Below are 11,699 nucleotides of genomic sequence, written 5' to 3' on the forward strand. Positions count from 1 at the left end.
ATTATTATTTTATAATTGGGAGTATAGTTGATTTACAGTGTTGTGTTAGTTTGAGGTGTACAGCAAAGTGATTCAGCTCAGGCTTTCTCAGATTATTTTCCCTTACAGGTTGTTACATAATACTAGGCAGAGTTCCCTGTGGTATACAGTAGGTCCTTGATGGCTATCTGTTGTATATATAGTAGTATATATATGCTAATCCCAAACTCCTAATTTATCCCTCCCAGAGGGTTACCTTTAGTACGATTTTTTAATATCTATTACATTCCTAAATGATATTTTAAAATTCCATATGGAGGGTAGACTTCCCCCCCCAATTTTATCAAAGTCTTCCAACACTAACTTTATAACCCACTTACTTTATGCCAGGAATACTTCAAAGTACTTTGCAAAGATTAATTCATTTAAAACTCATATAATAGTCCAGTAAGGTAGATACTGTTATTCCCATACTATTATGAGGAGACTGAGGCCCTGAGGGACAGTAATTTGTACCCAGGCCACACTTTTGGCAAGTAGCAGAGCTGGGCTAAAGGGCTCCAGAGACTTTGCTCTTTGCCACCACATCCTCTTTAAGCTTAGGGGCCATATATGCCAAAATATGGGCAAACCTAACATTCCAAAAAGTCTAAAGTAATTTATAAAATAATTTGACTTCTGATTTTACAAGTTCCATAGGTATTTTCTTGCTTGAGACTAGACAGGAAATGTATGAATATGTTAATTTTATATTCTTTTTATATTTGATTTACAGAGAAACCCATGGGTTGTAATATTCTATTTCACTTTTATTACTTACCTTCCCAAAGAGCTTGTTTTATTATGACTTCTCCAAAGTCCTGAAACACCCACTGTGAAAGACTATTATTAGCAGAGCTCCAAGGTCAAACAAAAAGAAGTTCCTGCTATACCTTAAAGTCTGAAAAAATACTGATCATATATTAGAACCACTGAAGAGAGACTCCATAAAATAATCCTTTTTTGTCATAGTTTTTATCGAGTATCAGGCTTCCCTGGTGGCTCAGACAGTAAAGAATCTGCCTGCAATGCAGGAGACCCAGGTCTGATCCCTGGGTCAGTAAGATCCCCTGGAGAACGGAATGGCTACCTGCTCCAGTACTCTTGCCTGGAGAATCCCATGGACAGAGGAGCCTGGAGGGCTGTGGTCCCTGGGGTCGCAAAGAGTCGGACACGACTGAGCGACTAACACTATCAAGTACCAGGTGAACTTTCATCGATTTTTTATTGAATTGAAACATTCAGAGTGCCTGTCATGCACAAGACCTGTTGTTATGTGCTGTGATATAAAGAGGAACAAGATGTGGACTAAACCCATCACCTCACGGGAGGACCAGAAGGTCAGAACTATCAGCCTGTGGCAGGATGGGAGCAGGAGGGGACTTGCGTGAAGCTGGCTTGGCCTTCAGTTGATAATTGTTGAAAATGGGTGGGGGCATGGGAGTTCATCGCATCTCCTCCACTTCTGTTTGAAAATTTCCATAAAAAATTAAGTGTACCTGGCAAACAAAAGTGCTCAGAGATACCAGAATCCAAAGGATGAGGAGATTAATATTGATTGGGGATGGGGGGTGGTTTGCTGGGAGAACTGCATGGAGGAGGCGGGCACTGGTATAAGATGGGAAGAATTCATACATTCTCCTAGGCGTGGGGGACCCTGCATCTGGGGGTCAGCACCTTAAAGACAAAAGATCTGGGGGCAGAGGAGGAACAAAGGCTGCAGAAAAAACCGGGTCCAGGGCAGCTCCTTCACTCAGAGCACTCCTCTGCTGCAGCTACACTTCTTCCTTCTCTTCTATGGCTGATCAATTCCAGGCTTGTGACGATCAAAGATCTGGGGGCGATGCCTGTGGAGTTAGAGAACTACTCACTCCGCAGATTAATGCATGCAATTTGCGGTTTCAGTTTCTTGTTTCTTTTTGGCTGCGCCTGGCCTTTGTTGCTGCATAGGCTTTTCTCTGGTTGTGGAGAGCACGGGCTTCTCATCGCGGTGACTCCCCTTGTTGCAGAGCGCGGGCTCTGGGCGCATGGGCTCAGCAGTTGGAGCACGTGGGCTGGGGTAGCACAGGATCAGTAGTTGTGACATGCTGGCTTAGATGTCCTGTGGCACATGGGATCTTCCTGGACCAGGAATTAATAACCCGTGTCCCCTGCAATGGCAGGTGGGTTCTTAAACACTGGACCACCAGGGAAGTCCAATTTTGTGCTTATTGTGGAAAAGCAACTTTGTATAGTCAGATGAAAATTTGTGCCTTAGCTGTTGGATTGCTCAGGATCTTTATACAGTAAAATCCCACTGACCCCTATGTAATAAACATATTGTTTGAAATATGTCATCAGCACTCACCCCTGCAGAGAACATGTTGATGGTCCACGTGGTTCAAGGGCACCAGGGACGCTGGTATGGGCTACCTGATGTGTGTCAATCATGAATGCAGGCTTGAGCAGCGCTTTTTTGTTTGTTTGGGGGTTTTTTCCCTTGGCCATGCTATGTAGCATGTGGAATCTGAGTTTCCTGACCAGGGATCAAACCCTCACCTCCTGCATTGGGAGCACAGAGTCCTAACCACTCGACACCCAGGGAAATCCCAGCAATTTTGTTTTTAATGATTTTATTTATTTATGGCTGTGCTGCGTCGTCTTTGCCGCAAAGGCTTTTCTCCAGTTGTGGCAAGCGGGGGCTTCTCATTGTGATGGCTTCTCCTGTTGCAGAGCACAGGCTGTAGGGTAAGCGGGCTGCAGCAGTTGGGGCACATGGCCTCAGTAACTGCGGCTCCCAGGCTCTACAGCACAGGCTTAGTAGTTGTGGTGCACACAGGCTTAGTTGTTCCAAGGCCACGTGGGATCCTCCTGGATCAGGAATCAAACCTGTGTCTCCTGGATTGGCAGGCAGGTTCTTTAGCACCGAGTCACCAGGGAAGCCCAGCAATTTTGTTTTTAAAATAAATACTTAGGGTTAAGCCCTCATGAAAAACAGGTTAGTTCCCTTTTAAGTTACAAAGCAATAGGCATAATACTTGAAAAATATAAATCAAAATATCTGACTCTCTGAAATTTCATGTTTTCAGAGTGTTTTGCCAACAACATGCTGACTCTCAAAAGGGTAAGTATCTAAAATTCAGTGTTGTGGGTTTAAAAAAGGTAAACATTTAGGTGAGATGTGGAATAATCTGATGTACTGGCCTCAGTAAGTTAAAATACAAGTTTTTGAGTTAAAATGTTAAATACTTTTAAAATTAAGTTGTTGGTCCCTGTGCAGTGTGCAGTACATAATGGACTAAATTTCTCTTTGTAACTAGATCTACCATCGGTGAAGCCTTTGTCTGGTGTCTTCCATTCTCACTACAGTGAGCAGACCAAACCAAGACACGGTAAAAAGCTGTGGCTTTTGTGACTATTTGTCTTCTAAAATGAGTATCAATTGCTGTATGTTCCCTGAAAGCACTTTTCCTAAGAATGCATGATTAGCATTTCCGTTCCGAGGACAGCCGGGCCCTGGCCGCTCGTTAGGCAGCCTTTGTGCGCAGCTGCAACAGCCGTCTCGCCCGCGCTTCTCCGGGCTGCGGTCTGTGCGTGGGAGTCAGCCCTCAGGGGTAAAGGCTTAGTTCCCTGTCCTGCCAGCTGCACTGTGCGGTGTTAAACAGTGCTCTCCAAACCCAAGAGTTACCCTCATTCTTCAACCATTAGCCTTTCAACTTATCAGATATACTATAAAAAATACTGTCAATCAATGTTTACTGACAGGAAAAGATGACCATAATGTGTTTCAAAAAGCAAATTGTAATACCATTTGTAATGAATCCTTTCCCTGGATGAAAACTTTTTTTTTTAATTCTTCCAAAAGTGTTCTGTGTATACAAACATATCTACTACTGTACTTCGCTTTTTTCACTTCATGTATCTTAGAGATTCTTCCCTGTCAGTGGCTGTGAGTAGATCTTACCTCATTTTTTAAAATAGGCTTCATAGTCTTCCACTGTGTATCTTACTCAGTTGTATAGCTGAACCACTTGTTTCCAGCTTTTTCTATCACATTAAATACTGTAGTATTCTTCTGGAATCATCCTTGTGCAGGTATCTAACAATGCTGTTTGACTTCCTGTAAGTAGATAGCTGGGTCAAAGCGTATGCAGAGTGAAACTCTGGGTTAACTGTTGGCTAGTTATCTTCTAGAGGCCACACCAGCAGTACACACAATGACCCAAATCCTTGCAAACTTTATATATTAAACATCTTCATCTTAATCTGTCCAGTGAAAAATTGTTTTCCTCTGAATATCTTTACTTTGGGTGAAATTGAGTGTATTTCTCTATCTTTTGGTCAGTCCTGTGACCTAATTTGTTTTTCTGTTTAATGAACCCTCTTCTCCAGAGCTCCCCATTTGCCCATTTTTCTACCTAAGCTGCCTTTTTCATATTGATTTATATGGTCTTTTTATATTTTAAAATTTGCCCTTTTGTCATTTGTTTTGCAGACATTTAGTCTTAAGTCTGACATATCCAAGTTTGACTTTGTACACTTTATGTAGTCAAGCATTAGTCTTTTCCTTTACGAATTCCAGTGTCTACATAATTTGTTTTTCAGCCTGCTTTTCAGGAGTGAAAAGAAAAAGAGGAAGAAGTAAACGTCATCATGTACAGGTAATTTGACTTCATTTTATTACAGCTTTAATTTTCTCCCTACAGTCTTTTAAACCATTCTGAATTTTGGGTGACACAGTGATAGATGATAAGATGAATACAAAAGAGAAGTCGGATGTGTCTTGGGTGTGCAAGTACATAACCTCCAGGTGACCATCCCGTGGCTCCTGTAATACGTGCCCTGGTACCAAATCAGCACACGTGGTACATGGAACATCCTTACCTAGCCAAGTATTTCCTAGCTACAGGATCCATATTTGCCCTAATACGTGACTCATAATTTTCTGGATTCCTGTTATGGGTAAAGCATATGAAAATGTTTTGGGGATTTGCAGTAGCTCATATAAGCTAAATTAATATGAGCCAGTAGCCTTCACCTCTCACCCTTTATACAAGAGGGGCTTGTTACACCTCTTACGGTTTTGTTAGACAACACAAAAATACATTTGATGTTTACGCCTACAGACGTGACTTTCACCATAGGCATATCACTGAATTTGATAAAACTTCTCATTTTATGCAATACAGTAAGTCCCCTACATATGAACCTTCAGGTTGCACCCTTTCGAAGACGCGGACGTGTGTTCGCACGTCCAGTCACATAAGCCGGTTACTTGGCTGGCATACGCTGTCACCGGTGTGCACCCTCTACAGGTGGTGGTTCTGTTGTGCATTTTACAGTACAGAGACCACAGTAGTACAGTATCTTTATTTCAAGCACAGGACCCGAACGTAGAGCGGCATGCGAAGGCTGCAGCAGCCGTTCAGAACGCAGTCCCGTGCTGCCCCGTCACCTGTGATGAGAAAAAGAGAGCTCCCATCCAGACAACACTGGATCGCTTTTTCAAGAGGGTAGATAGAATTGAATCCAGCAAGGAACCAGAACCTGTGCCCTCAACCTCAGGCGTGAGTGAAGCTGCGGCTTGCCCTCCACCTCCTACCGCTGCCGACCCTTCAGCTCTAGAGCATCTCCCACCTCCTCTCCCTTCTCCAGTCAGTAGCTCCTCCTCCCACTCAGCCAGCCCCCGTGCGCCAGCTGCTATACTGTACTACTGTACTTTTCAAGGTACTGTGCCACTACAAATGCTTTTGGTGTGCTCTGTATTATTTCTGTGAAAAGTATCATACACCCATTACAGTACCGTACAGCTGATTGTGTTAGTTGGGTACCTAGGTTAGTGTTGGAATCACAAACAAACTGGACTTCCGAACGTGCTCTCAGACTGGAACTTGTTCATATGTAGAGGACTTACTGTATTAAATATCAGCAGTAAAAAATCAGTGTAAAGTAGTTTTGATTCTTCTCTCCTAGCCACCTGAGAGAATGGCATTGAAGAAGGAAAAGGACGGCAGACACACAGGTTTGCTATAAGTTTTCAGTAACAAATATGACTTACAGTACTTATTACTGTGAATTTTAGAGTTGGTATCCCACTTTATTCTTCTGGACTTGTAGTAGTGAACTGTGAGAGTAGAAATCTTCTGTCATGACTATCCACTCCATCAAAATCTCAACAGATCAAGGTAACAGGGTGGGATGGTCCACTGCTCTTCAGTATTAGGAAAGGATACAGTTCTTGATACAGAAGCCAGGGTTGCCCGAGTTCAGAGTCCAGTGACATGCCCCTCACCCTGTGATCCCCTCCCCACACCCCAGGAGGCTGAGCCAGTAATTTTACCTTTCTGTTAAGGAAATGGACTTCCCTTGCAGCTCAGCTAGTAAAGAATCCACCTGCAATTCGGGAGGCCTGGGTTTGATCCCTCAGTTGGGAAAATCTTCTGGAGAAGGGAAAGGCTGCCCACTCCAGTATCCAGTTAAGGAAATAGATATTCCATAATGATAAACAGTCAATTGTGACAGAAAAAAAATGAGACTACTATCTCAAAGATTTGAAGCTAAATTTTAGAAAATTCTATTTACATCATTATTCTAAGCAGAGAAGTTGTTTTCCCTTTTTATAACATTTCATTGTTTCAGCTTGAAAAAAAAAGAGCTATGGTGAAATTAATAGAAAAGATACAGGTGCTGTGCTGTGCTTAGTCACTCAGTCATGTCCAACTCTTTGTGACCCCATGGACTGTAGCCCGCCAGGCCCCTCTGTCCATGGGCATTCTCCAGGCAAGAATACTGGACTGAATTGCCATGCCCTTCTCCAGGGAATTTTCCCAACCCAGGGATCGAACCCAGGTCTCTCAGATTGCAGGCGGACTCGTTACCAGTTGAGCTACCAGATAACGCTCATCCACCACTAGGGAAAGTCTGAAGAAGTGAGTGGATGTGGGATGGCTGCCCTGAGACGTACCATGTCCTTCTAAAATTCTTTTCTTATTCTTAGATGCAATTGTGAAAGCTGCTTTTCTCAAGAAATGTAAAGAAGCAGGGCTTCTTGACACTTTATTTGAAGAAATATTAGACAAACTCCATTTGATTCAGGAAAGACTCATGGATGAGACCACTGCAGAATCAGGTACTGAAATAACAAATTTTCTACATACAGAGATGTCTCACAGACCTACATCGTGAACAAAACAAACACCCTCCTAAAGTACACATTTTCTATGCTGTTTCTTCTTTTCCTTCTTTATCTCATTCTTTAATAAAGTTTATTGATCCAGATCTCTATAAGTCAACAGGATGTAAGTAATTCACAAACTCATTAATGTAGTAAAAGAAAAAAAAATAGCCTGGTGCCCTGGAAGTTTTAGTGTTTTTCCCAGAGGTTCATAACTAGATTCACTCACACACTTGCCCCCTCCCCGCAACTAAGCATGTTCACTACTAAGATCTGAGAACGGCATTCATTATGTTAGTTTTGATTTGACTCAGATTCTGTTCATTAAAAAGCTATTTGCCTTTTTTTTTTAACTATAAAACATAAAGAAATTTTAACGTTTTTGTTGATTTGGGTTTAAAGATGCCTTTCCAAAACAGCTCTTTTGGCAGCTTAAGTTCCATCTGTACACGCAGGTATATAGCCACGTACCCTTCTTATAAGCTGTGTTAGGAGCTTAAAAGCTTTATTATAAATAAAGCTGACACTTAAATAACAGGTTTGTACTTTACAGGCCCACTTATACCTGATTTTTTTTCAGTAAATACTATACGATAAAATACTACCCAATCTGTGGATGCAAAACCACAGATCAAGGAACTGCATAGTTGGGGGGCTGGCTATAAAGTTTAGCCTGGATTTTTGACCGCACAGGTGGTTAGCAGCATAGCTGTCTTAAAAGGAAAAGCCTGACTGTATTTTAGGGAACAGTGTAAAATATATGATTATTTGAAGGGGATTTTTTTTTTTCTATAGGACAAAACCAAAAAGTGAAGTTATAAGCAAACATTTGCCAAAGATCACCCAGTAAATTCTTTTGTTTGCTTATTCTTGTCTCTAGATCAAGCACATGTGAAACTTGAGCATGCCCCTCAGGACCACCTGGGGAGCTTGTTAACACGGTGGCCCCTTCCTGGGAGGGGCCAGGGACCTTTTTGATCCAGTGAAGGTGCTAGGAGTTTGCATTTCCAGCAAGTTCCCTGGGGAGGCTGCTGCAGGGGGTGCCTGCTCTGTGTGCTGCTCCTTATTTGGGGTTACTCTGTGAGGTGTTTCTGTCTATATAAAACTGAAAATGTTTTTCTCCCTCCAGACTATGAAGAAATCGGGACTTCACTTTTTGACTGTAGATTGTTTGAAGACACACTTGTAAACTTTCAAGCAGGTATGTGAGTTATAACTGAGCAGCAGAGTTCATAAATACTTCCATACTGAAATTAATATAACACTAGTCAGGTGATAAAAGTCCTATTCTAGAAGACTGTTCAGTTCAGTTTCATTCAATTAAAAAGCCCATTACAGACATGAGCCCTCACACCCAGAAGGAACACACGTGCACAGAAACCTGCCCATGATGGAAGCAGCAGGTATCTGTAAGTGGCTGGACTATCGTAACTTCTGTTGTCTTAGTGCTCATTGTATTTTCCACATTTAATACAGACACAAAATACTTTCCTAATCAGAAAAAAACTCATTTAAAAAAGTAGAAACAACAACAGAAAATTGACCGCAGAATGGAAGTATTTGGGCACCATGTTTGAACGTCAGCAGGAATGGGTGAGGCTGTGATATAAATCATGATGCCACCATCTCCCTCTCACTTGGTGTGATGTATATAAATTTCAATTCTGCCAACATTAACCTTCAAATCTAATGGGGGAGAGGGAAAGTTGTGATCGATTCTAAAGTTCATCATCAAAAAAGAACTGCCAAGAAATTTTTGAAAAAACCTGCTGGAAACAGAGACATAATTTTTCCATAAAACACTGAGCACGGGTCCTTTCACCGCTGCTCCAGATGCCTTTGAAAGAGCCTAGGTTTCCACACTGATGGGTCTCACCTGACTTCCCCACAAGGCTGCCACACACAGCCGGGCACATCCCAGGCAGGAGCGGAGGGCTCCCCCTGAAGTTGAAAATGAACAATGGCCTACACTCTGTTCTTTTCCTGAGATGTATTTGTCTTTTCAGCAAATGTATTAAGAAAATACTTTCCCTGTGAAGAAAATATTAGTTCATACTCCTCTCTCAGTATGCACAAGCCTTTCTCATTTTTGTTTTCATAATACACATTTCTGCTTGAATTTTGTGTTACATTTATAATCGGCAGGAAAATGTTGTTTTTAATTTACCAACAATGTTGTTTTGTTTTTTTTTTTTACCAGTCTCTCGAGACTGTCTGCATACTTCTAATGGGAGTACCTTTTTTTTTTTGAAAGCACTCAATTTTGTATTTTGACTTTCGTTTGTGTTTATTTTTCTTTTGTATTAAAGTGACATGTTTAGCACATGTTAGCACCGAGGTGAGTCAGTTGGGAGCAGTACAGTGTGTTGTTTGTGGGCTGTGAGCACCAGGAAGAGAGACTGTTAGGAGGAGACACTATTTGGAATTGCATGAGAACCAACTTAGAAGATTTAACTTCTGACGCTCCAAGGGGTAACTCTCATGCTTAATTCAGCCTTTCCAATGTTCCAGAAAGTTAACTACAGATATACAGATACTCTGTGTATGTATATATTTTAATATTCTTCCATTTTCACGTTTTAAAAAAATGACATTGCCATTGAGTAGTAGTATAAATTCATAAAGCCTAACTAAAGTAGCTTCTAAGTTGCCACAATAAAAGCACTCCTATTTCTAAATAAAGCCAGAAGCTCTTATGTAACATTAAAACTAGGATGCATTTGTCTGAAAGATCTGCCTTACCCTCGGTAGTCTAACCACATCCTCTCCCAATAAATGGATAATGTGCAGCATGAAGGTTATACAGTCGCTGCTTTCAAGTCCTCAAAGATATACAGAAGCTACCTTTTCTAATTGTATACAAAATTTTAAAGATTTATGGGCCCGCCTTAAGTGTGATAAATACTAGAATTCGATCCTGAACTAGAAGAGGAAGCAAAGGCATGAAAACTCACGAGACACTGGACCCTTTTCATTTGGGGCACAGTGCTGTGCACTGAGCACTTTCAGAAGCGGCCAGAAACAGTACATTATGTGCAGAAGCACTGAGTAACCTGAATACCTTCCTTCTCACAGCAATAGAGAATCAAATTCATCAATCTGAAGAGAGGCGACGGCAGCTGAAGGAAGAGATTGAGCTACTCCAGGACTTAAAACAAACCTTGTGCTCTGGGCTTCAGTCAAGTTCCACTTCAGATTCTTCCCTGTCTTCTTAAGAAGCACCATTTCCTAAGCCAGGAATCGAGCACAGTTGCAAACAGGGTGAAAGCTGGAGACCGGCCTGTGAAAGCCACACACCTTCAGCACCAGGCCCCCAGGGAGTCTCTGGTCCTTGCCCGCTCTTACCTGTTCTTGCTGATGGGTACATCTGCCTCCCCCTCCTTACTGTCATCTTCTACCTCTCTCCCACTAGTAAAATATTCCTCAGAGTCTACTTGAGTAAATTAGACCATGCTTCCCATGGCTCTTAAAAATCTTTTAGTGGCCTCCTCCCCTCCCCCACTCCAGTGAGCCAAGTGGATGCCAGGTCCTCCTGCCCCAGGGCCTTTGCACGTTCTGCTGTGAGGTCGTCACCGAGATCATCCTTTCTCCTCACGTCTCTTCTCGGTGTAAGCCACTGTATCGCACATCAGACCACTGGAGTGTAAGCAGCCTGTGGGCAGAAACTCCCATTCCTGTTTTTCTCCCTGTCACGTTTCCAGCAGCTAGCATGCTCAGTAAACGTTAAATGCATAGACTGTTTTTATCTTTTGAGACTAGTTCCAGCCCATAATGCCTCTTTGATATAATAAATTTTAATATTATACATTACCAAACCTGTCTGCTTTTGAAATTTCTCTTCATCCACAGTCACCACGTGAGTACAATATCATCTTCAAAATAAACATTTAAAACGGGCCTCTTTGGAGGTTTTTCTCAACCTAACAATATACAGTTCAGATGTTATGTCCTATTCATGTCTGACCTCTGAAAACTTCACATTCATGTTTCTACCTTTTTACCACACTATTTGATCCACAACAGTGCTACATTTCAGCATGAGTTTGATCTGAGTCCCCAACATGGTATCTGGCACATAATACACTCAAAAAATATCTGTTGAAGAGTATGATGTAAATGAAGAACATGTCCATCCCTGCTGTAATGGCAACCCCAGCCCAAGTCACTAATAACTGGGGGCAAAATCTCAGTGGTTTCCAAATTTGGCTACACATCAGAATCATCAGAGGACAAACTACAGAAGCCAAAAAAAAAAAAAAAATATATATATATATATATATATATATACACACACTTTAGATTAGAAGGTGGCAGAGTAGAAAGACTCTTGAGCTCACCTCATCTCACAGGCATACCAAAATTACAACTTGCTTCCCAGTGGTACAGTGGTAAAGAATCTGCCTGCCAATGGTGGAGAAACAAGAGATGTGGGTTCGATCCCTGGATTGGAAGACCCCCTGGAGAAGGAAGTCGCAATCCACTCCAGTATTCTTGCCTGGGAAATTCCATGGACAGAGGAGCCTGGAGG

The 11,699-nt window shown here is 41.9% G+C and overlaps 1 protein-coding gene across 1 annotated transcript in view; it reads left to right on the top strand.

The window, feature by feature from the left end:
• SETDB2 (SET domain bifurcated histone lysine methyltransferase 2) overlaps positions 1–10,979 on the top strand; it is a 79,645-nt gene extending 68,666 nt beyond the window's left edge. Inside the window, exons 15-22 of the mRNA XM_055542153.1 lie at positions 3,087–3,121; positions 3,318–3,389; positions 4,603–4,658; positions 5,382–5,564; positions 5,971–6,019; positions 6,995–7,126; positions 8,301–8,372; positions 10,247–10,979. Coding sequence (XP_055398128.1) covers positions 3,087–3,121; positions 3,318–3,389; positions 4,603–4,658; positions 5,382–5,564; positions 5,971–6,019; positions 6,995–7,126; positions 8,301–8,372; positions 10,247–10,386 — 739 coding nt within the window. The 3' untranslated portion in view covers positions 10,387–10,979. The remainder of the gene's footprint in view (positions 1–3,086; positions 3,122–3,317; positions 3,390–4,602; positions 4,659–5,381; positions 5,565–5,970; positions 6,020–6,994; positions 7,127–8,300; positions 8,373–10,246) is intronic.
• The last annotated feature ends 720 nt before the right edge of the window (positions 10,980–11,699 follow it).

The sequence above is a fragment of the Bubalus kerabau genome, chromosome 12 (genome assembly GCF_029407905.1).
Source record: "Bubalus kerabau isolate K-KA32 ecotype Philippines breed swamp buffalo chromosome 12, PCC_UOA_SB_1v2, whole genome shotgun sequence".
Lineage (NCBI taxonomy): Eukaryota > Metazoa > Chordata > Mammalia > Artiodactyla > Bovidae > Bubalus > Bubalus kerabau.